General features: G+C 41.1%; 1 protein-coding gene across 2 annotated transcripts in view; it reads right to left on the reverse strand.

Annotated features, from left to right (window-relative positions):
• Window positions 1-239: 239 nt before the first annotated feature.
• npr2 (natriuretic peptide receptor 2) overlaps window positions 240-25,474 on the reverse strand; it is a 52,082-nt gene continuing 26,847 nt past the window's right edge. The window contains exons 9-22 of one of the 2 annotated variants that reach the window (XM_063889090.1): window positions 24,242-24,316; window positions 23,283-23,360; window positions 20,731-20,835; window positions 18,803-18,874; window positions 17,826-17,985; window positions 17,563-17,718; window positions 15,074-15,242; window positions 8,092-8,238; window positions 7,147-7,270; window positions 4,833-4,901; window positions 4,478-4,652; window positions 3,170-3,268; window positions 1,689-1,780; window positions 240-802 (exon numbers count right to left, since the gene is read on the reverse strand). In XM_063889090.1, the coding sequence (XP_063745160.1) occupies window positions 740-802; window positions 1,689-1,780; window positions 3,170-3,268; window positions 4,478-4,652; window positions 4,833-4,901; window positions 7,147-7,270; window positions 8,092-8,238; window positions 15,074-15,242; window positions 17,563-17,718; window positions 17,826-17,985; window positions 18,803-18,874; window positions 20,731-20,835; window positions 23,283-23,360; window positions 24,242-24,316 (1,584 nt within the window). In that variant the 3' untranslated portion in view covers window positions 240-739. Of the gene's footprint in view, window positions 803-1,688; window positions 1,781-3,169; window positions 3,269-4,477; window positions 4,653-4,832; window positions 4,902-7,146; window positions 7,271-8,091; window positions 8,239-15,073; window positions 15,243-17,562; window positions 17,726-17,823; window positions 17,986-18,802; window positions 18,875-20,730; window positions 20,836-23,282; window positions 23,361-24,241; window positions 24,317-25,474 lie in introns of both variants that reach the window. The other variant, XM_063889089.1, reaches the window with a different exon arrangement.

Raw genomic sequence — 25,474 nt, forward strand, 5'->3', positions numbered from 1 at the left:
TGTGTGTTGGAGGCAGGGGACTGACAGCACAAGGTCATTTATAAATTCTTTCTGGGTTGAACTTGGATGAAAGCATCAGGGTGAGAACTGTCAGGAGAACGTGGCCCAGATAAATCCAGAGAGCTCAAATGTAACGTGAGTGCATTAAAGAGCGGCCTCTTCTCGTGTTACTCCCTCTGTGGATGCGAATATCAATAACTGACCACATGCGGAAAAGCAAACTCATTTCCAGGCCCAGGAATGGAAAAAACAGAGTGTTTTACTCCGTTTATTGAACAAAATATCTTACAGTATCTTGGATATACATATATACATATTATCTTGTACTGTGTAACACGGTTTATGAACCCCTGCAGTGACATCAATGGCAAAAGCTGTGCCTCCAAACTTCTATGTAAATATTAATACATCATTGACTTCCAAACACATTATACAAATCTTAATATAGAAAGCACAAAAAATAAGAATTTATCAGTGAAAAGTAAACACTTTCCAGACATACAGGTTCTTCTTACAAAAAACAACTTTTACAATATTTTTTTTAACTTCTTTTTTGCAGTTACAGTTTGCAGGTAGTAAATATACCTGGAATTCCCTCTGGTTTTTGCCGTTTGGTGTCGTTCTCTTTTCCTCTGCACGGAAATGACCAATAAGGACTTATTCTAGAACAAATAAAGAAGCGGCTCGCTCGGCCACCGGAGCTCCTGATGTCGTCTCCGCCACACCGTCAGCAGGCCTCTCAGATAACATACACATCAGTCTTCTCCCCGAGAAGCCAATACGTTCTCATTTTGCCTTTGCCCTGAAAAACACAGAAATCAATAGGTTCATCAATTGAGCTGAAATGGGGGGTGGAGGTGGAGGTGGGGGTGATATCCTATTAAGCTGCCCTGTGTTTAAGGGTGACCCTGAAGGGTACAGCAGCTCAGCTTACACTGCCACCTTCCATTTATGCATACTCAGTGGCACAGAATTTTACACTTCCGTTTTAAAATGCTTATAGCGCATCACCTTGTTCATCTCAATAGTCTTTGCCTCCAGGATTTATAAGTAAAGCAAATGTGTATGAGCATAAACCTGCATTCTTTCCTATATCCAGCAGGGGGCCACTGGTTGCAAATAGAAGTCCAGTTGTGTAGAAGTCTATGAGAAAAAGACTAGACTTCTAACTCAATTTATCACCTCCCTGATGACAACATTGCTAAGTCCGAGTCTTCATTAATGATGTATCTTTGTAAATGTTGGTCCCTTTTAGACCATACAATTTGATTTAAGCAAGCTTGTTCTTTTGCTAGCCAAGTTTAGGCATTCCAATTCATCTTAAATCCACCGTACTTGTCAATCGTCTAAGTCTAGATAACATTTAGTCTGTTCATTGTGTCTTGGTGTCTTAAACTACATACATGTTATCTATTTATAACACATCAACTTTTTTCTATGATCTGCCTTATTCCTTTTTTCCTAATCTTATTCTAACAGTCATTGTAAAACTTTCCTGGAGCCAGGTAAACTGCATCAGCAAAAAAGCAAGTCATTATTTCACCCTTCAATTCTGTATCTAGGTTTTTTTTGCAGTGTGAACACTTTATTTGACGGTCACAGACAAAGGGAGACGGCATTTCGTAGTGCTTGCTTATTTTCTGGCACTTCAACTCTGTCATTAAAAAAAAAAAAAGCAACGTGCTTACCTTCATTTCTACATCCCCTCGTAGCTGCACATCAAAGTATCCAAACTCATCCAGCACTTCTTTGGTGGCCGAGGATAAGTGGATCTTTAAGGCTGCAGAACACAACAAGAGCACAACAAACACTGAGCATTTACACTGCGAATGACAGCTGAAAACCGCTCCAGCAGAGGCGAGCAGATAGAATCAGTCCTGTCAGATATCTGAAATGCTAACGGTGATGAAAATCTGGATTGCGTTGTCCAATTAATGCACACAGCGCTGAGATGTGAGATGGGATTCCTGCCGGTGGAGCCTCAGGCTGCACACTTTATCGCTGGCTAAGGGGCCCTTAGCTGTAAGTGCTATCAATTATTTACCAGATGAGGCACAAACAGGAAGCGGCTCGGTAGTTAATCAATACATCTGATGATTCACTCGCAAACTTTCCAACCACAGCTCCATAACACTCACCCCTCTCACTGCAGTATGTTTAATACTCAGCTTTGAAACAATATTTTTACTCATGACTACATTAACGGATAAGAAGAACAAATGTCAGTTTAGGTTCAACAAAAATATAGAGCCTCTTCTCTTCCCCGGGCGCTGCACGATAGCTGCCCACTGCTCCTCGTACTAGGATGGGTTAAATGCAGAGGACCAATTTCACTGTGTGTGCTCTGCTGTGTGCATGTATGTGACAAATAAAGAGGGTTTCATCCTCCGATCCTATCTATCTTCTATCTATCTAACTTTAGATTTACTGCTCAAACAAAGTGCTTATTTACTGTTTATCTGCATCCCCATAAACTGTTTCCTTGGCAACAACCGTTCAAGCACTCTTCCTGTGGTCCATATTAGAAAAATACAGAAGAATAAAAAGAAAGGTACACTTAAGTTTGAGCTGACGTAAATGAACCACACTGCTGCACTGGGTTGCATGTCTTTCATTACTATTAACACACACTGCAGTTGATGTGTACTTGATGCCAAACACAACATCCTGCTGCTATAAATTAATCTGCAGCTAAAGATAGTTCCCAACTAATGCAATGTTTTCTTTCCTTTGAGTAATGTCTGTTAACAATGACAGTGCCCAGCTGTTTTAGGAAATGACTAAGCAATGTCAAAGAGACTCCATACTGGGGTATATCCAGTAGGGGCCTTTTGGTATAACTACAAATATATACTTGGACCCTAACCCTGAAAGATATATGCCTCACGTCCAGTAGAAGTTTTAAGGAACCCTTATCTAAGTTGTTATTTCAAACAAGCTCTAAAAAAGGAAACGTTATAGCCTAAGATATATCGTTTCAGATAAGGTTAAATGGATGAGAAGAAATAAAACCTTATAGGGTAAAAGAGGCAATTGCAATATGGCAGAAGTTGATAACAAATATATTTAATAAACTGTCTTTGAAAACACTGTCACATAAATGGGTGTATGTTCCTCCCCGTTCAGAGTCCAGATCTGTTCTTAAAAAAAAGGAGACAGCGATACCGACCTTCTCCGTTGGACTCCATTCGAGACGCCGTGTTGACAGTATCTCCAAACAAACAGTATCTGGGCATCTTCAAACCGACCACCCCGGCACAGACTGGACCTAAAAGCACAAGGAAAATAAAGTCAGACAATAATATCTAGATACTGCTGTCCTCATCACACAAAGGATGAATGAAAACCGTGCTCTGAATGCTCTTTATTAAAACCGTGATAATGCTAAGTACCAGCCTACGCACGCTGGTCCATTCCTGTTACATGTCGAGTGTCTCATTCATTTAAACTGTGCTGCCATTAGCTGATGACACAGTCTAAATATTGTGACTGGGGCCTCTTGTAAATTACATCAGACTATATGCTGCATAAGGGTCAAGATGAAACACCCGGAGTGTTTATGTCCAGAGGTGGGATGTTACAAATCACACCTGCCCTGCGCTTGATATACACACTGCTGCCAGTTTATGAGATACAACTTGCTCAAACTCTTACACCCCCCCCCCCTTGCAATAAATAAATCCTCCTTAAATTGTTGTTCAGAGTCAAAAGGGCAAGGCTTTATAGGATGGAGGCAGCAAAAAAATATTCAGCCAATGCCAGCGCATTAGTTGCCGCATTACACATACTGTAATCACAGCTTATCTCAGTCAAAGTCTTCTCTGTTTTGATAGCTGTGCAAACATTGTGATAACACACACTACAGGAGAGGAAGAAAAGTGCTTCTGTACGACACAGTTGGGGAAATGATTTCTCACAATGGCGGATTTTTTTTGGGGCGGGAAAAATGTGTCAATTTCGATCAGCCCAATTCTTGTTTTGGAAGGAATGGAAAATAGTGTCAACAAAATACATGCTTCATATAATACCAACATAATAACAATATTTAAAGTCAGATTCTCTTCAACATTTCAAAAAGCTCTGGTGTTAGGGTTCGGTTCACTACATTTTTAACGCCAATACTGTACCTTTTTTCTCCACTACTTTCATTTAACGTCTGGAATTACTTTATACATTAGCTAATACAGATGTAAATCAACTAATGGATAAACCTTGACATATTTAGATTCTTACTTGTATCTGAGTATTTTTATAAATGTTGGATTATTACTTTTACATGAAAGATCTAAATACCTTCTTTTTTTTTCACAAGCAAGAAAAATAGCTGTACCAACAAATAAATGATGGGTTTGAGTCATCCCTTTGCTCAAGGCGACCTCAGCTGGATGAACGTCAGCCATTATGAGAGGTCAAATCAGCGAGCGTCCATGTGACCTCGGTGCAGATGTACTCAGCTGCAGGTGCCGCTCTGACTCACCTGTGTGTATTCCTATCCTGAGTCTCAGCTGGTCGTTGGGTCTGTGCCGGATCTTGAACGTTTTGACCTGCTCTAACAGCGCCAGCGACATCCCGGCGATCTCTCTGGCGTGCAGCTTTCCGTTCCGCACCGGCAGCCCGGACACCACCATGTAGGCGTCGCCGATGGTCTCCACCTGAGGGACGAATCGTAAAGGAAAAATGACGCAGGTTGTGTCGTTTAGCTGTCGTATTCACAGAGTTCCTGAATGCATTTGGAGCTAGCATGATAAGTAAGACACAAAGCTCAAGTTTGGATTAGACACCAATGCTCCAACTGTTACATTTGAAGCCAGAATGTTCGTGATGATCCTCACCTTGTATACATCGAAGTTGTCGATGATGGCATCGAAACAGGTGTACAGATCGTTGAGCAATGTGACGACCTGCAAAGAGAGACTTCAGTTAAACCTTTATTAAAGCCCGTAAAACTGATAGGATTTTGACTTTACGGCATAGATGTTAAACACAGACTGTAAATCCAACTGTTGTCTTTGGTTAAAAGGCGGACAGATTGGGAAGCCAGTGTGTCTGCACCACATACTCTCTGCCTGTCTGTCGCTGGACCGCTGCCCGCCGAGACTCACTGACAAACACATTTACAGGATCATAAATCCTGTCCACAGAGGGAATATTACACACACAATGTGTTGTAATAGTTGTAATGTATAAGTAATGTCAGAGGTCGGCCAACAAATGCATTACTTAGTCTTCATCTTTTAAAATGTTGTCTGAAATTTTTAAAGATGATAAATCAACAGCTGTCTCTCTTCATGTTTTTAGGGCATCTTGTGATGCACTTCGAACAGTGCTAAGCAAAGCAGACCATATTGACTGATACATGTTCAAAATGAGAGATTGTTTTGCCCATTTTAAAGTTCTGACGGCACAATTCCAAGGATTGGAAGCTGCTGTCCCTCAGATGATTGACAGGTGTTTTAATATAGTGGAATCAACCAAATAGCAACGCCACAAAACTGTTCCCATCACTAGAACAAAAAGAGAAATAAAACATACTCTCAATTGTGATAATCAGTCTCTAACAGTTTCATTTTAAGTGTTGTGTTTTCAAGATAAGGGAAAGGCATGGATTGGAAAGTTCTCCTTTAAAAATCTAGTGTTTAAATCTAACATAATAATTCATTTAAACCAACCTGATTTTAATATTTGAACAGCAATCCCAATCTTATATTTGTCAGTTGTGTCCTATAGCATGTACTAATCATGACCAGACACAATTAATATGAACAGCAGGTAAACAATGTGACAGGAATTGTGTACACTTAACTTATCTCATTCAAAATGCTATCAACACTTCAGAAGAGATGAAGGTTAAAGGGTTTGATAGGAATGTTGGTTTAGGTATCTTGACAGAGCTTTAAATTCTACTTAGTCCATTAATTTCCTGTGAATGACATTATTGTGATTGAATCAATGTTGGAGATATTATATATGTGGTATTGACGTGCAAAACTGTGTCTTTGTAGGGTTCATAAATCATGTAACTCCTGCATCATACTGTCAGAACACCGGGTGCGGGTTTTATACTCGATGTGTTCACAAACAGCTTCATTATGATGCAAAATTGGCTGTTGATGTAGAAAGCCAATGCAATGACAGGTCAACAAAAGGGGAACTATTTGACTGACAGTGGGACGAAGGGCCAAATCTCTCATGGGGGAGGTGAATACTTTTGAGCCTGACAGCTGCAGACACTGTTTGGGGCTCAGGAGAGTGCTGAAAGTGGATTTATGTAACATCAGTTTGATAACAAACAGCGATTTTCATTAATTGAATCCTTCTGTATTATTTACAGGATTGAAAAGTACATAAATGCAGCATAGATCAGTTTTGTGAGACCAAAGGGAGCCGCCTGTTTCCAGTTATATTCTTTTACAGGCACGATATTTCTGGATTAAATGTAACTGGATGGGATATTTTGTTGCACTGTATGAATATCTGGGCAAAGACTTGGTTGAAAATAAGAAAGGAGAATATGAGAAGTTTTAGGGGGTAGAAGAGGCCATCTGAAGGTGTCAGATTGTCCATCAACACTTCCTCTTCCCGGATGCAACATGGTGGCAATATCATCTGGAGAAAGCTCCCTGTGATATTCACAGAGATATGTGGGGACACGATGTGACTCAACTCTGCGTCAACATCTCTAACATCTAACTGCACTATTTTGAGTTGCAGCCCACTGTGGGAGCTATGAGACACACTGTAGGTAGAGACCTGCTACTGGAGAGCGCTTTCATGTATGAACAGAGAGAGACATTTCGCCGGCTGTGATCACAAACTGGGATTCTTTTTTACAAGCTTTTACAGTAGCTTGCAGATGTTGAGGACAGACAGAAAACATCCAACGTACGCGGATGGTTTGACAGCATATAAGAGCCTTTGTAGATAAAGAAAATATTACAGTTCCCAGATTAAAGGGAAATAACGAGAAATAAACTCTGGAAAATATCTTATATTTCAGTGTTTTCAGATCACAAGTTTTTCTGTTCTGAACATTAGTCCCTTTCCTCTGCCATTTCTTAGCTTTTTACCTCCCACTGCCCCACAAAAATGTGTAGTAACAGTGAGTTATAGATTGGGATTTATTCACTGGAGGGTTGCAGTGTGTACCTGTAGAGGCGTGCTCTCTGCAGACATGGACGTGAAGCCCACAATGTCGCTGAAGTAAATGGTGACGCTGTCGAAGGCTTCCGCCTGCACCGTCTCCCCTCGTTTCAGCTGCTCCGCTACTGAACTGTGTGCAGAGAGAGAGAAATGAGGTCAAAATGCTCTCAGTGAAACCCGTAAAAGGAGCAAGGGATAGTTAGTAATCAATATAAAATAAAGATGGATTTCCTTTGAAATGTGTGAGTGTTTTGGAGCTATCAGTTTATCTCGATTGATCAAGTTACATCAAGTTATAAAAAACCTGGCAAATTCAGACAATAAGTGAAAAAGATAATTATAAAATATAATGAATATAACATTTGAAGATTAAATAACAATAAAACCCTCAAATATGTCAATTGGGAATCAACCCGGTGTTTATTTATTTTTTACCCTTAATGTTTCCCTATAATTACAACAGTGTTTTGTAAATGTACCACAACAATATGCCATTAAGCTTATGCTGATGTAGGAGAACAAAAAGCAAGTGTAGAAAAAACGACTCTTCTGATGCTATAGCAGCCTAGACACAAGTGCGGTGAGAAACAATATCCACCCTTTCTCCCAGGCTCTTCTCTGAATGTCTGGTTGGATACATGGGTGAGAAAAGCGGGGATTTGCTGCTGTGGTTTATCTTAACGCCTAAACTCACTATCATGTCTGCTCCTCTGTCTCCCTTAATGAGCACTTTGCCTGTCAGCTCTCTTACGGGGAATCGCACCACGGGGGAAATCTGTACCTAAAAGTGTGGTGTTGGGAGGGATGTTGAGTCTTTAATCAAAACAGGGATTTAACACAGTTGACTTTGAGCTGCGCTGGTGACACTCTCCCTATTTGCTGGATTCTAGTTAATTGGAGATGTTTAGCTCCTGGAAGGAAGAACAAAAGTGTGAATGTGGTTGTTCTTACTGCGGTAAAATTTGATACAGGAGGTTTTCCGCTTTCCTTTTCTCCTCCAGGTAGGCTTGTGTTCGCTCCTCCACCAGGTTCTCCAGGTTGTTGGCGTACTGCTCCATCCTGGACAGCAGGTTGTTAAGAATACTGGTGCTGCCCTCTCTGAGGAAAACACAAACACACACACACAGAGGAAAATTGGATGAAAACCCTCAATCTTTGAAGAGCTTTGTTGTTATTTCCAAAACTGCTGCTAAAACTGGCATATCATTTTTGGGCATTTCTGCTCCTTTTTGGTAGTAAGTTGTTTTTCCGTGACTCCCAAAATATGAGATGTGACAGTTGGAGAGTACCTGTGACAAGAGCAGGTTATGAAATGGTTGCATTTGTAGACATGTGGTCTAAGATCCTGATTTGGGTTGAAATAAGTACATGTGTTATGTAAATCACATTACATACACACACTCATTTTTATAATACAACTCTATCAATCAGATCTGAGGGGCCTTCAAACACTCTTTGGATTAAAAATGTATATAACTTAGAAATGTAAAAACGATCCTGTTCCTGAAAGAGTCGAGGTCCAAGGACTGACCCCTGTGGAACGCCTTGTCCCCAAATTTAAAACTACTGATTGATTATCAAAATGAGGTGTCCAGCTGAGGGTATCAGCACACTGAGAGGTGAGAAAAGTTGTTCTTAATATATAATGCATAAACAATAAAGGATCCAGCTTGATGGTTATTACAGTGATTACATTTCCATCCAACAATTGAAAAAATGCACAAAAGATAAAAACACAACACACATTTGAAGCAGGACAGGCTGACATTTCCCCAACTTCTACTCCCTTGTGTGCCAAACTCCAGCAACTCTAGATCCCACATTTCCCATAATGCTACCAACAGCGTGTTTTTATTGAACCTTCCCTGCCGGTAAATGCCCAGCTTGTAACTCAGCTTTCTGTTGAAACATTTTAGTCTCCTAAAAGCCCAAGCTGACACAACAGTGATGACATCATCCGGATTTTTCTCAGACAAAGCTGCTTCAGACCCACTGAAACTGTTTCACAGGCTGAGCAGTAACCACCACCACCACGAGTAAACTAGACCTTAAGGTGTAAAAGTGAGGGAGTTAGGAGGTTAGATGGCAGTGTTGATAACTGAGGTTGAAATCGAGCCAGGCAAAGGCCTCTCAGAGTTTTCTGTTGCTGTCTGTACTGCAACATGGCCACCTGTGACCATTGGCAACCACTTTCAAAACAACAGCTCTTTTTCTGGGCAGTACCTTTCCATGAAAAACATCAAAAATGCAAAGTGCTGTTCGAGCAGTAAGACATTTATTTTTAACTCTGTGTACAGTAACAGACGTCAATAAAAGGTCTCTATTTACATCTAGAGCATTTAACAGTCATTTCATAATTATATAATCCATGTATTGTATAATGTGTGTGTCTCAAGGGATTTTTTACATTCATATGCACACACACACACACACACACACACTGACTCAGACGGAGCAAGAAGGTGAGTCATCCACAGCGCCGTGGCGGCTAAAAGCATCAATGCCTGGCCCCCTGCCATGCTTGTTGTGGGTCACAGAGCCTACACACACCCACATGTTGTTTAAGTTTAAAGGACCACACATCAGAGGGAGACATGAAAGACGATGATGAGTATAAATGCAACACACAGGCCACGCACTGTTTACCGCACCGCCAATCACAGGATTACATATTTTCCTACCATTCATCCAAACTCAGAGTACCGGCGAAAACTAAGAAATGTCTGATTTATATAGACTACGTGCTAATTTCAACTAGTGAATGAGGGATATGATAAAAGCTTGACCATTGCCATTGAAATGTTGTGGTAAGTTCAGCCATGAACCAAGAAACAGCTGATACATTTTTGGTGTCAACTCGCCATTATATATCCATTCATCAAACGTCTCAAACGGAGTTTAGCCCTGGGTTGAACATGTTTGGCCTTATAACCATGGCAACCAAAGAAACCACGTTGTGTCTTTCACACTCTACTGTTTTGAACAGACTTCAAAAAAGTTTGATATGATGTTAGTTGGCTAAATAGTTGTTATAATGGTGTTGCAAACCATTGCCAAACTTACTTCAAGCGACAATCCGTTCTATTCAAGACGACATATTATGCTCGTGAGTCACATTTGTATTGGGTGCCTCTACTGGGACATGTCTCCATGGTCTAACATTCAAAAAGCTCTTTATTTTCCTCATACTGCCTGTGCTGCAGCCCCTCTTTTCACCCTCTGTCTGAAACCAGAGCCCAGTCTGCTCTGATTGGTTAGCTGGCCGGCTCTGTTGTGATTGGTCAAACGCTTAGAGATGTCCCGCCCCTTTAGCTTATCTCGTACAATGTGTTGGAGCGCTAACCAATAGGAGTGCGAGATGTCACTATGTTACAGAAGTAAACAAAGGAATCCAACAGAGGCGTTTCAGGCAGCGCGAGGGAGAGGAGACTCCCTCTGGAGGGAACTTTAGCCTTTGCAGACCATTGACATGCAAACCTATATAACACACTACAGGAAACAGTAAACCAGACATATTGAGCTTTTTTACAGCCTCTTTATTCTATGAAGTCGGAGGATTTGATGTATCCCTTTAGGAACTTACTAGTACCAAATTATTTTCTGGAATGTTCCATAAAGTAATTGTTACGTAACTGTAAATTCAAAGGGAGGTTAATGGACAGGTAGTTGTAATTTGGTTATGTTTTTAGGATAATGGACACAGTTTACAGTTGTTCCATTTGATTCATTATAATTTATTGCTTCTATAACCGAGCAAGGCTTTCAGTCTGTGCACTGCAGGTCACATAAAACATGTAAGAATGCAGGCACTATCGCATTAAGGTTTATGCATAATGTATTATGGTTTTTATCATTTTATTATCCACTTAATTTCGAAAGTCATTCTGCAATATTTGACTTAAGATTGAAATGGTTTTGTTTTGTCTTTGGTGTACCACCGTACTGAAGTGTAATATCTTCGGATGTGAAATGAGTCTACAGTCAAGCATACATTTCAAGAAACATATACAAAAACAATAAATAGTATTAAATAATCAACTATTTTTTGCTGTCTTTTGTAAATAAAGCAGATATGTAATGATAAACACAGATCTCTGGACCTTCCTCTGACTTATCCGTCATAAATTCATTCCAAATGACTTTTCTTTCCATGAAACCTACAACCAAATTAGAATCTTTAGTTATCCTGTCAAATCTGATGGCATTTCACTAGGAGATTAATATTTTAAAAACAACCTCAGCTTTCAGAACCAGAATCGGTTTTATTACCAAGTAGGTTTACACATATGAGGTATTTGCTTTAATATATGTGGTGAATACAAAGAAACAGAAAGAACAATTACCCTAAAAATAGGACTGTTATGACAGCCTTAGTTATTTATACAAAGGATTACATTTCTTTACAGCATCATGGTAGTCATCAGACAGATGTGGAACCAGACGCTGATTTAAAGCTAAAAACATTTACCACTATTTATAAAACAAATGCAGAACACAGTGGGTGTTGGCAGAGGGAAGAGCTCTCTGAGTGCTTTCTTGTTTACAAAGAGGCTTAACATCCAGGAAGTTGAAACATGTGTTGTGATATGTAAAAAAGCAGTATTTTAATGGTGTGTGGTGACGCATTTTTGTAGGCCTACCGGGAAAGATAGCATCACAAAGGTTCCCTCGACAAAAAGCAACATTCCAATTGGAGGATTTATTCATTTAGGAATACTGCAGAGAAGAAGAACATAGCTATGATACTTCCATATTTAATCTACACATATTAACTCCGGTGTAAATGCAATTGCCTGAAGTAAAAAGCGAACTGCATACAATCACATAACTTCACCACCGCTAAGCTAAAGGCGGGTAATGTCCACTGTCATTTTGTCATATGTTAGCAATCACATTTGTTATGTTTCATAGAGGCTTTGGACACTCATGAGAGGGGTATTTACTGACGTATTTCATGTCGTAGAACAAAATGTATACAATCTCTTAAGCTTTTCTTAACTACAAGTTCAAGACACCAATGACCTAGAGGAGGGAACCTGAAGTGGTACGATGCTAACTCATTTTCAGGTTTCAGGACTGATTCCCGGATGTGCACAGGAAGAGGTCAGATATTCACGGTGAGGGGAATGACGGCTCCCTGTGTGGTTCAAAGCCCTCACTGCTGAACACCCCGTTTGTTACCACGTCCTTCAAGCCACAGCTCAAACACACACCAGAAATACCAGCCCATCCATCACGTCATGTCAACAACATGCATTTACCTAATGAAAATAACCTGCAAACACAGCATTACGGCCTCAGTGGCAACGGGGATGTAAACAGGAGGAGGGGCTTAGCACTCGGCTGTCCAGAGCATCCTTGAGTGCTTCTGAGGCCGTCGATCATACACAGGGCTGTCTACTCCAACGACTGCAAATGGAAAGCCATACATCACCGGGCTCATCCTGCATTAACACACAGAGCTAACAGGGGAGAGGTCGGGCCGCAGGAAAAACACACAGATCTGTTTATAGAGAGACTTCCAAACCACCTGCTTTCAGATTCCACCAAATCAACACGTGCCTCTGTGGTTTAGGGCAGCTGTCTTTAGAGGATCGTAGCTTCGGTGGATCCCAGCATCTTAAGGAGAAACACTACAGGGAAACATGGTTTGTTTTGCTTCCATTACATGTATTTTTTCAGACCAGTGTTTAGGTTTTATGTTACTTACTTTTGTCTATCTTTGTCTTTAGATTTCTTCTAAATTCACCAACAGTTAGCATCACATAGCGCCTCATTTGCACATTGAAACCGGAGCCAGAAATATTTCGTTTCATGAATTTCTTTCTAGTTCAGTAGCATTTACAAGCACCAAGCTTTCCAGATCCATGCATATCTTTATACTAAAGGTTCTTATATAGGGGTTTGTTTTAATATCCTTTATAGCCTTATTTAGAGAACATTTTCTTCCTAAAAACCATGGCACAATGTTATTAAATCTGGTGTTATCAAAGGTTACTTTCCAGAGATTTAGCCTGTTAGCACAGATAAAACACTGCCTCATTTGCATGTTTAAAACTTAATCTAATCTAATAAATCATCTGGGGATATTAAATGGTGATATATCTTAGTTTTTACATATTCACCTCTAGTGTCTCCCCAGTGCTTTTTAACTGTTCTGAAGGCTCTTCGTCTGTGGCGTGGTAAGAAAATATTCACATCCATGAATCATCTGAGATCAGCGACCTTTTAATGCAAGAAAATAAAATGAAAGTTCACTGAATCCTCTCCGTCACATTCCTGTGAATATTCTTTTTTCTTGAGGTTCAAGGCTGACAGACTTTACAATACCGTGTTGCACAAAGAAACGCAACTGTAGTCTCCTGGATTTGTTTCGCTAATGCCTAGCTCATGAATGTAATTGTCTTTGGCATCTGACTCTCAAACTTCTGACGTCAGAGCGGCCTTCAACTCGCCAGAAACAAGGTGACGGTAATGGGCTTTGACAGAAAACAACAGAGGCGCTGAAGTCTTCACTTTGATAGAGAATTTGTTTCAGCTTACCTCAGATTGCTGCAAGCAGATAGGCTATGAATATAACTGAGTAATAATAATCATTTTATATTTCAGCAGACATAACAAATAACCTGGAAGCATCACTGTGAATAGCTATAGATATCTGGACAATCTCTGATAATACAAAGCTAAAGCTGGACTTCAACTTGGGAGCTAACAAGCTAACGGATTTAGCCTCCATAGCTGACTGGGATTGGTAATAGCCTAATTTGCACGTCACATCTCAATGAACAGAAAGGTCGACCTCCTGCTGGCGGAACATTATAACCTCTGGCAGCTAGACAATGCATCTCCACAATCCTGATATTACACCTTAAATATACCCTATAACACCTAGAAAAAAAGAACCCTTCTTTCTTACATCGTATGTGGAATCCTACATCCTAGAAAATGTTCCCGATGTCTTAAGTTTATGCACAATATAACTATAAAAGGACTTCAGTTTGAACGAACCGTAAGTGCAAAAACGCTGACTCATTCCTGAGTTTAAGGACTAATTTCTGCAGCAGTCTTTTAACTGAATGATGGATAAACATCCAGTTTAATCAGCGGGTTGGTAATAAATGAAGAGAGAAGTAAGATCTATTTCTCATAGACTTCTATACATTCATAACCAGGAATCAGTTTAATACTTTGATTCACAATTATTGTATACACTATAATGGTGTGTGTGTGTGTGTGTGTGTGTGTGTGTGTGTGTGTGTGTGTGTGTGTGTGTGTGTGTGTGTGTGTGTGTGTGTGTGTATCACTTTCAGCAGGGTTGCTCTATAAAGTAACTCTTTCTGACAGAGCTGTCCCGATCGAGGGAAAACTATTGTGCTTGCCATCCTGTGGCAACAGAAAAACTCCTCACAGAAATATGAATCTGCATAATTCATGGGATCATTGAAAACAATCCCAGAAACATGGACTCACACACTCCCCTTTCCTAGACAAACACACACTGAGAGATGGGAAGGCAGCAGAGAGCCCTTGCTGTCAGGAATCACAACAGCCTTTTAGCTGAAATTGTCTGGGTGATTCCCAGAACATGATTCTTTTTCCCGTTTGTCTGCTTGAATCACTTCAACGAATCGACTCGCACGGCAGCGAGGGAGTCCTCGAGTTTGTAACACTGTGTTCACATGTTGAGTTGGCAGGGGAGACACTTATAGTCTGAGAAAAGAACAACCTCTGTCGAATTGAATTTGTCAAATTAACTCCGCTTTGAAAAAAAGGATGGTGTAGAAAACAATTGATCACGACGGCTATCTTTTCCATTCTATCACAATGACAAACAATTCACCCATGTCTTGATTTCTGAGGAGTGTTTTGTAATTTCAGAGGACTGACTCTTTAAGATAAAAGCAGATCAAAATAAAAGAAGTGAGGCTCTTACTTGTTGAGTTTGGCCATGTAGATCTTGATGTGGCCGAAGTCGGCCCTCTCCGCGGGGTCTTCGGCCCAGCAGCCCTCCATCAGGATGGTCAGCTCCTCAGAGTGGCACTTGTTGTCCGTCGTCGGTCGAAAGTACGGCTTCTGACCGTTCCTCACCTTCTGGACAATCTCTGAGGACGAGAGGACGGGGTGCCTTTCATTACACATGTCATTCATGCTGTGAAAATGCGTACTGTTGTATGTGGGGGTGGACAATCAAACTCAAACACCTCGGTACTGAATTCAAAAATGCCTTTTTTCTAGTCGCTTTACAAAGAATCCACAGATCTTTGGTGATTTTGGATGTTTTTTAGACTTTAACTGCTTCGTTAAAGAAAGTACAGACACTTATTTACTAGTTATGAAACATTTAATACTGATGCCTCTGTACGACCCACATAAGCAAACAAGAATATCAGGAATACAATCAGGAATTTTCTCAGATTCTGACTTCCTTCTTAGACTTTTACTGGTATCTAAGAATCTAATTACCCCGAATGCCCGTGACACAATTCGCAGTGTGGAATTAGACAATATGATTTCAATGCACACATGCCGAAAGAGCCTTTTCCTTTATTTTGAGTATAAAGTCATCTGACATTCAAACATCTCCTGCAGATATAAAAAAACGGATGTCTTTTACAAACTTTTCAATTGATATGATTACGTTTTATAGTCTCTTTTGTAAAAGGCAGGGTCATTCATCTCTGCAGCTGCTCAACACTAACTTTTTAAACTTTGATTTTCAGTTTTATTTCTGCTTTATGAGTCTTAATGTATTCAGACTTTCAGATTTCTCCTCTTTGATGCATTAATTATATCAATCAAAAAGTTCCTAAGAGACATCCTGCGCAAAATGATTCCTCCACATCCTCTCCTTACAGTTTTGAAGTCATTTTTTCCGCACAAAATGACACACTCTGACACTGTGGAACAGGTGCAGGCTGCCGCTGCACGCTCTCCACTTGTTAATGACTTTCAGGCACTTGAACAATCAGCATTGAGCGTGACATTGAATAAAAGGATAATCAAAATCCGCTCATGGAGGAAGCGCCTTGGGAGGGTTTCAGACTTCCACTCTGGATGTGCACAGGTGGAACTCTCAAATTGCTTTCTAGGTAAAGTTTTTCATGCCGTCGCTAAGAAGAAACAGCAGCGGAGGTAAAAGTATACGCGGGTGAAGTAACCGGTCAAACCGCAACATGTGTGCAGGAAGCCGGGGAGCAGAAGTGTCAGCAGTGATTAAGCTCTGATTTCCTCAGACTTGGTTATCTTAAGACGAGATGACAACAATGTGTTGGAGTTTTCCTGGGAGAGAAAGATACTGCAAAGCAAGATTTCTCAGGAAAGCTGCTGTCCGAAGGTACCTTTTTCACAAGACTCCTGTCATATTGGGGCTACTGTTAACCTTTAAGCTATGAGCTACTTCGAACCAATGTCTTTGCTTTTTTGATGTTTTTCAGGCTCAACTTGTAAGGTAGCAAAAAAAAAAAAGTCCAAGCAGAGGGGTGACGTCTGAGATTAAAGTTGTACATTTCGGAATAAAACACGTTGCAATTTTGGCTTCCCCGCAGACGCCGATTCATACCAATGTGTGTCTTCAAATTCCACATTCTTATTATGATAAGGTAAAGAATTCTTTGCCTAAATCACGAGTATTTCTTGATTTCTAAGTATGACTGCAAAGTTATCCACGGCAGGAGTGATGCATTGCAAGCAGCAGCATCTTAAGTGTGATGAAGTTGATCCAACCCTGCAAATTGTGCTCATTTCTTCTTATTTTAAATCTCAGAGAATATGCAGGGTCGGTAGGAGTTTCATGCTCAGAAATGTTTTGCATCATTTTTCCTTTCCCGTAAAGGCAACCTGTTGACATCGCTGACATAGACACTTTTATTTTGTGTGTCTTATTGGCACCTTCTTAGATAAATACAGGACAAATTATCGCATATTAAACTCAAAATACAGACAATTCACGACTAACCTGCATTCCTTGACATTTGATTGTCTTTTTAAAAATCTTAGTTTACGTTACTCTTTTGTGCGCTTTGTTCTGGGTCGCATTTTTCGTGTCCCAGCTATGAAATGTTGTTTTTTGCGTCTCCACCTGCCTTTGACATCTGGACAGCATGTGTTCTTTGTTTGTGTGCAGAGCTGCAGGGCTGCGATAAAGTAGTCTGACCTTACCAGGGTCCCCTTTGAAATGTCAGGAAAAAGCCAATGAATGAAGTTCCTATTGAGTGAACATCCGTCTGTTCAGTCTTCAGAAACACTTCCAGTAGTTTCAAGCTATATAACGTAACCAATATATGGCTTTGTTTTTGATTTACCGACACAAAAACAAGATTTATCCGTTAAAATTACTCTTTTTTTTGTGTTTACATGTTTATTTGCTGCATGCTTGAGCGGTCAGCTGACCTCCGTGAGGCCTATAAAAGACACACTGTTTACCTTTGGGGCTGAGGTCCATGCCCTCCACATAGAACGGTCCATTCCTCAGGGCTATTTCCTGCAGTATGATGCCAAAGCTGTACACATCGCCCTTCTGAGTGCCTTCAGGAGGATGGCGGTCGTATATGAGTAGCTCGGGAGCGGTCCACAGCTTCTCTGGGAAACCAAAAAGCAGAAGAACTCATAAAATGTCTGACGGCGGATGCTCCACTGAGAGGATATTATGTTTCAGTGTTGCCGCCGTATTCATAAACTCCACTTACTTGCATAGAGTGCGTGCGAGTCATCGTTTTCGCAGGACGAGCGGAAGCTGGCCAAGCCATAATCCGTGATTTTCAAAACAAATCGACTGTCCACCACGCAATTAGATGACTTCAGATTTCCATGGCAGCCGATGTAGCTGTTGTGGAGATAGTTCATTCCCTAGTAGAGAGGAGAAGTCAAGCATTTTGTTCCCCCACCCCCCTCCAAAGCAAATCACACATAACACACAGATCCAGACATATGGAAATAATACGCCCTGACAAGTGGATGTATGCTGAAGGTTTGCTGTGTTTCAAGGGCAACGTGCCAGGGGAGTTTACTGTTAATTCCTTTGGGAAAGGGACGGAGGGGACGGAGTGTGCTTGTGTTCAATACTTTGTGGAAACGGTGAGTCAAACATCCCTCTTCTTCACAGAGCGCGGCTATCTGTGTGGAGAAATGTAGCCGGCACGGATTCTGACAGAAAGCCTCTTTGTAAGGACAGATTAAAAATAATCTTCTGATTTAAATCCATGATTAGTTTCATTAGGCTGGAAGGAGAGTTTAAGCTAAGTTTATGAATATGTTTCTGTCCTTCTTTGCACGTTATAACAGCAATATAAACGGGTTTTTGTGCAGGTTGGTCCTTCTAAATCTGTTTACAGTTTCACAAACTTTCCATGTGAAATAGCAACAAATAAGACATGTTTTGTGTCTCGAAGACCAAAAGCATCTAATTTAATATCGAAAACCGACCGTTTTGCAAACAATGATATAAAAACATCAACAGAAGACCTGAGAGGCAACAAAAAATGGAACAAATATTCCAGTGATCAATTTTCTAAGCCTGATCTAAATAGTTGTTTCACCTGTGTTTATGACTGAAAAGAAACCAGGACAATTTCCCAGATGTGTTTCCTCATTTGTATCTCAGGGCTTCCGTACAAATCGAATGTTTTGGATTTGATCTCCGTCTTTCTTAGCTTTTCTGACCTACCTTCACTATGTCGTTGATCAGAGAGTAGCGGAACATCCAGTCCAGGTTGATGCTCTCATTCTCCAAAATGTCCTGGGAAAACAAAAACAAACCAACAAAAATATTGTTTTAAAGACACTAATAAAAAAAGAGCCTCTCGGTGGGAAGGGCATATTTTGGTCCAGAACCACCTTCAGTCGAGATACAGTATATTATTTTTCCCGTCCTCGGGGTCAAACAATTATCCCCGCAGGACGTTTCCCCTTAAAGGCCCTGCAGCCGGCTGCTTACTGGAATCTGGGTCCAGCTTTGACATCCAGCCACATCACTTCAGCTTCAGCTATCTGCCTCTTGAACAGAAGCCTCTCTGAGTGTGAGTGATGAAGACCATGGCTGAGTTTCCTACTATTTCCAGCTCGTCCATTTAAAGAGGCCGCTGGCATGTAGGGAACTCTGAGTGCAGGCCAAGAACAAGTTCATTTCAGGCATCATGCACTTTGTATGAAAGGAATACAAATTGCAGAAGAATGAATACGAGACAAAGACAAAAATATGTCAGACTTCCAAGGTGAGCTGTCCTCTTACTGTAAGCTCACTGTAGACTAAATACACCCGTGTTGGAAAGCTCATTGCAGCACTTGGTACAAACACTGCCAGGAATTGCAAATTGACTTAATTGTCGATGCTCAAAAGGTTTATACTCCTGATGCTGCAACAAGGAAAGTCACATCGGTTGGCCTAAGTTAGAAACGTTTTATTCAGCCAATAATAAGGCAACACTTTTATGTATTGTGTGTAGTATGTATTGAAAATGCCAAGGTAAAATATCTAACAACCACTAAAGCATTAGCCAAAAACAATATCTACAAAACTGGTAGCTGTTTCCTGTTATTTGAAAGTATTCCCATCCTTTGTCATGTGTATTTCACTTCCTGTCCTGTGCTGCCTTTGCCCATCTACACACCTGCTATCAATCAGACTCGTTAGTCCTTCCCAGCCAATCAGCTCCCTACTGTTTCCAGTGTTTTCCTGCCTTTTTTGATTGGCCCACCTGTTGCCCATTAGGCCTGCAGCCACCTGGCCTCCTGTGCACCTGCACTGCACCCCCTCATCAGGTCAGTTTGTATTTAAGTCCTGCTTGAGCGTCCAGTCAGTGTTTGATCCTTGTAGCGTGTATTTCTGTCCTGTCTTGTTTAGACCAAACTGTGCTTGTTAGAAGTGCTGTTTAGTGCACTAGGGTCCAGCCAGATTCACTTTTTGTGACAAGAACCATTTCTTTATTGTTCTGTTAATCGACAAACAATGTGCAGTGTAGAGGGTTGCACAACCTCTCACTTAAAGAGGATGCATTTTGGACCACAATTTGTTTCCAGTCAAACACAAAATGTCACAATCTGCTCGAATATTTTTGGGAGATAAACTTTCTCCCTCTAACAAATCAATGTAAAAGCGGCCTTCTGGTGTCCTTCATCACTCTGAGCAGTGCTCATACATATCAAAATGAAAACAACACTTTGAGTAAAACCAAGATAGCAAAATCCCTCAAGTAAATAACATTTTACATATCAACCAAAAACCAATCACTCTGACCCTGGTAATCCAATGTTCCGATTTCTGTTCCAGAGATTTTTTGTAAATTAGCCATATTTAATAGCATAATGCCTCATTGGCATGGACATCATTTACCCTGGGAACTCTGCAGACATGTTCTCACCACTTTTTGAATGTTTAATATAATGTTCTTAAAAATATAAAGAAATATAATTAATGAGAACAAGATTTATTTTCACAGAAGAAAATAATCATAAAATCTCAGGAACAGTTTGTCCGTTCACACTTGATGGATGTATTTCTGGGAACCCATTTGGTCAAATTTGAAAATATTTATTGTTAATAAACTTTGAATATGGCACAGACACTAGTGACGGTTTATGAGAGGGAGGTGTTACCTGCAGGCTGCCTCTGGGACAGTACTCCGTGACGATGCAGATGTTGGGAGGGTCAATGCAGGCTCCGATGAACCTGGTTAGATGGTTGAACTGAACGTCTCTCATCTGAAAATAACCACACAAACACACTGCAACTGTGAGTGCAACTCTTTCCAAACATCACATTCGCAAACCTCATGGAAACAGCGGACTGACGGTTCATTTATAAACAACGTTTTTTAAGAATAACGCTGCCAGCAGTTCTTCAAAATAGTCTATTTGCAGTCGGCCAGTTGGCACGGTGTTCTTTCTCGACGTGTTGAGACGCATTCCTGCTCAGGGCACCCTTGTTGAAACATGTGCATGTGCATAAATTGCCCTTGGAGGTTTATGAATGAGCCTGTGTGCGAAGGATGATGAAAAAAAAAGAAAAGGTTGAGGTGTCGAGAGGATGTACGGAGCAGGAATATCAGAGGCAGGCAGAACTTGTAAAACTGCTCGACATGGAAATAATCACAGCGGTGTCTGTATGAAAACTGAGATTTCTGCAGTGAAGTGATAAGTGGAACAGGTTCCTTTTTAATGAGGAATGGATGTCCTTCTCATTCTAGTCATATGAGCACTTGAAAGAGCATTTAAAAAAAAAGAGCATCCAGCATGAAACTACAAAAAATATCTTGAACAATTCCAACTTCTCCTGTTTGAGCAAACTGAGTGACAGCCTCGTTCGCACCTAAAGCAGGGAGTTAGTCGCTCCTGTTTCACGGCTCCGGAGATGTTAGCCTACCCTTTGGCCTATATAATTTCCCCTGCTGCACACTGGTGGGGAGGGGGAAGTTGAACCACCACTGGGGGGGGAGGAGGAGGAGGAGTGGAGGGAGCTGGAAGACAAGTGGTTAAGTTTCCACTGGCAGGCCCCGTCTCTTCCCCCATCTGGTTGGCTTTTTCATGAGCTGAGGTTTGACAGCCGATCAGGCCCTTGGGGCGTCTGAGAATCTGCCAGCTCAGACAGCACAGCATCCCCCCACCTCATGAGTGCTGCCTACTGACCGAGAGGCCACGGAGGCGTCCAAGGAGCCCAAACTGCTCTCCGCCAGCCGGCTGCAATTCACACGCAAAATAAAAATTGGGAGTAAGAGATGTTAGAAAATGAAGAGACGGCCACAAATCTCGTTCATGAGCACCCATGTAATTTCCGAGTTATGGGCTTACCAGTGCCACACTGTGTTTCCATCACCAGACCACAACATTTTCCCCCGACGGCTTCCTTATCGGTGTCTCGTAAAGAAGAAAATCCCAGCCAAATGGAGCTTGTTGTTGCTGTTGATGTTTAAGAGGAAGAACGCATGCTACTCCATTTGTTGTTCAAATACTCACCCCGTGATACATTGGTTTCTTGAACCCTAACCCTAGCTTTGTTTTTCTTCAGATGCCTCAACAGTAGAAAGATATTCCAGAAAATTGAGAAAGGTCTTGATGATTGAAGGAAATGTTGGCTACAAAGAAATATTTCAAAACTTAATAAAATAAACATTCACAAAACTAGTTTTTAGGATACTAAACCCTAACAGCCTCACGCTTGCCAATCCACAATACAGTTTGCACGGTAACTGTTTATCGAAGTTGAATTATTAGGTCGTAGGGTTTGAGTGAAACACCAAGTTTGTGAACTGATGTTTTGATAAAGTTGTCTGTCATTAAATGCAATTTGCCTTAATTGACTCATACATGTTTCCAGGTTTTGATTCTTGGTTCAACAGGGAGGCAACGCGTACCGATGCTTATGATGCATATGTGAAGTACGCCTTTAAGAATGTGATATCCTGTAGTGGTTGAACATGCTAAAAATAAGCCGGAAGCCACTTACTGCCATAAGTCCAAAGAAATAAACAAATACACCTTTATTAGAGGCGTTTCGTAAAGCAGGTGGAGTGTTTAAACGCCGTATGAAGGTCTTTACCCTGCAGTGAGCACAGTGATGTCAATTCATGGTTGTTCTATTTACGTACGAGTGATTTGCTAAACAGCTTGTTGAGATGGAGGTGGATTCTTTATCACGGATCTCCCCCAAGGTTGGGGCGAGGCTTACAGCGACGACAATATAAACACTCAGATAGTAACCTTCTTCTTCTAAAGAGAAGAGTCTGAAAGAGGAAATGTGAGCAGTACAGACACACGTTGTTACCCCCGAAATACAAGTTTTTAAATATTTTCTAAAATATTACACGTTTGTCATATTAATGTGCATCCTTCTGCCATTTTGTGTTCAGAAGGTCAGAAATATTCTGTGGAGCCAATGGATTTAATGGGGAATCTGATCTGTATTGAACTGTAATGGGATTCCATTGAGGGGATACTAAAAATGGGATTGGATAGGAGCCTTGCCTGCATTTTGGACCTGCTGCAGATGATTTACAGGGTGCTCAATATACTTGCCAGAAATAAATAAATTCTTCATTGCAAGAACTCCTCAAACATTCTCCTTTGTTGCACATTTGTTAAGTTTAAAAATCCAGGAAAGAGTTGGAAATGCTTTTAGAAACACTGCTTTTTGATCAGATTTCGACACTTACGTGTTTGAGTTCCAGTAAAACTTGTCTTGTCAGCTCTATCCTCTTCTTGTTCACATGCTTGATGGCCACCAGGTTCCCCTGTGTGCAAAAGACAGAGCAATGAATCGTGCATGTTAATAAAACAACAGTCAAGTATAAAAAGTGCAAACACGGACTGTGAGAATGTAGAGGAAACAAAGCAGCATTAAGAGAGTGAAAGGAGCAGCGTCTTGCAGCTCAGCCTACAGGTACACTGTGGACCTATTTCAGTCTGTGGCTGCACAAGAACAATTGTATATGTCCCTTTGATGTCCCTTTGAAAGCGAGGTGAGTATCTCAGGGACTGCAGGAAAGCGCTGCCGTAGCAAATATACGAATCATGTGTGAGTCCATGTGAGCTTTTATATGATCCAGTAACAGTAAGGAGAAGATGATGGGCGCGTGTTGGAAGCAGATACATTTGGCTTCTGACAGCCGAACAAAAAACCACTTTATTTCTGAGGTTCTTTTCCAGTGTTTTGTCGAGGCTGTCTCTGTTTGAATTTCGGTGTCAGATTTAATCATAATTTGAGAAGCGTATCAGTGTGTCTCTAATGATCCATGAGGCTGTAGCATGACATCAGCATTTATATAAAAACCCCCGCATCATGCAGCCGTAGACAAAGACGTCTCATTATTCAGCAGGACATTTTTGTCACATCTCCTCACACCTCCTTCCGTCTTAAGCGGATCAATTAACGGCGGCAACAGGTTGACGGCCATGTCCAGACTGCGAGGCGGGAAAGCGTAGAAAAACAAAGAAAGAGAAGAAGAAATTGACGCATTCTGCAGCTCACATTAAAACCAACTACCTAAATTCGCCCACACTCTGTCTTTCTCTCTCCTCCAGCGCTCCGGCTTTTTCTCCGCGAGCGTGCACATGTGTGGGTGGGGAAGGAGTGCGCAGGAGTTGAAAATGTCAGAACAGAACTAAGCCTTACCTTAAAATAGCCCGTTTTTGCAAATAGCTGATATTTTCCATGGGCAGTTATCAGGGAGCCGTAGCTCGAGCCTCTCTGAGAAGGTGGAAAGGAAAAGAGAAGTCAGTTAGTGGGGTTTAGATCGGAGAAAAGAGCGGATTTAAATATTGGTTCCTAGAAAGGGTTTGTCCACTGATATCCAAAATAAATGAAATTGCCCTTTCCCATTATTCAAGAACATAGAGTGTTTTTAGTTTGTATAACACCAACTCGAGCCCTTGGGTCTTCAGTGCACACAGAGTGAATAAAAATCAAGTGGGCGCCTGCACACACACACAGCCAGCACAGTAAAGTACACATTTTGTATAGAATGCAAATGTTGGCAACACTTGGCTCCCTGGAAAATACCTTGGTCTGGAAAAAGGCCTGTGTTTTCCACATGCACATTATCCCAGGAATTGCATGGAAAACCGCTAATGAAAAAGGTGTGTGCATGTGCTTCTCGTGAACGCTTGCACGTGTGGAGACGAAACATAACCCCGCGGAGATGCATTAGCCCTCAGACAACAGAAAGGGATACTCGGAGAGCGTGATCTGGTATTACATGTGTAGGGGGGACCGGGGGCCAGACGGGGGCTTATTTTAATAATCATTTAATATGCCGCCGCCAAACCCAGCCACCTTCAATAAACCACCGGGAAAGCTCTGAGGAATGTGTGAACTAACAAAGAGACTTGGACTCTCTCGGGGCTGCAGCTTGGCTTTCCCTAAGAAAAACCACAAAGAGCATTTTAATGCGCGGCACACAGTCTGTAAACACTTCAAACATGTCAACATTAGCATTTCTCAAACTGATAATCCAGACCACCCTCCCCAAAAATATGACTGCTTAGGCGTCTTCACACCAGGCAATTAAGACCCTTGTTTACTTTTATTGTGAGACGATGATGACGATGATGCTAATTTGAAGCTGATTTACTTGCAGAACTCTCGCTGTTCTGAATTGGTATCTTCATGGTTGATTGCACGTATTGTAAGTCGCTTTCAATTAAAGCATCAGGTTAATGTTATGTACAGAGGTAAGCAGCATAAGGAATAGGTTGGGGATGTATTGGTCAAACAGATACTTGACTTTAACTGAAGGCCGCCTGATCAAATTGTATCAAGTGATTCAATTGAGGTAGTAATCAGCCAGATATGAATGATACACAGAGAGAGTAAATAGCAGCTTTTTTTCATAGCAACACGGGCAAA

The sequence above is a fragment of the Eleginops maclovinus genome, chromosome 8 (genome assembly GCF_036324505.1).
Source record: "Eleginops maclovinus isolate JMC-PN-2008 ecotype Puerto Natales chromosome 8, JC_Emac_rtc_rv5, whole genome shotgun sequence".
Lineage (NCBI taxonomy): Eukaryota > Metazoa > Chordata > Actinopteri > Perciformes > Eleginopidae > Eleginops > Eleginops maclovinus.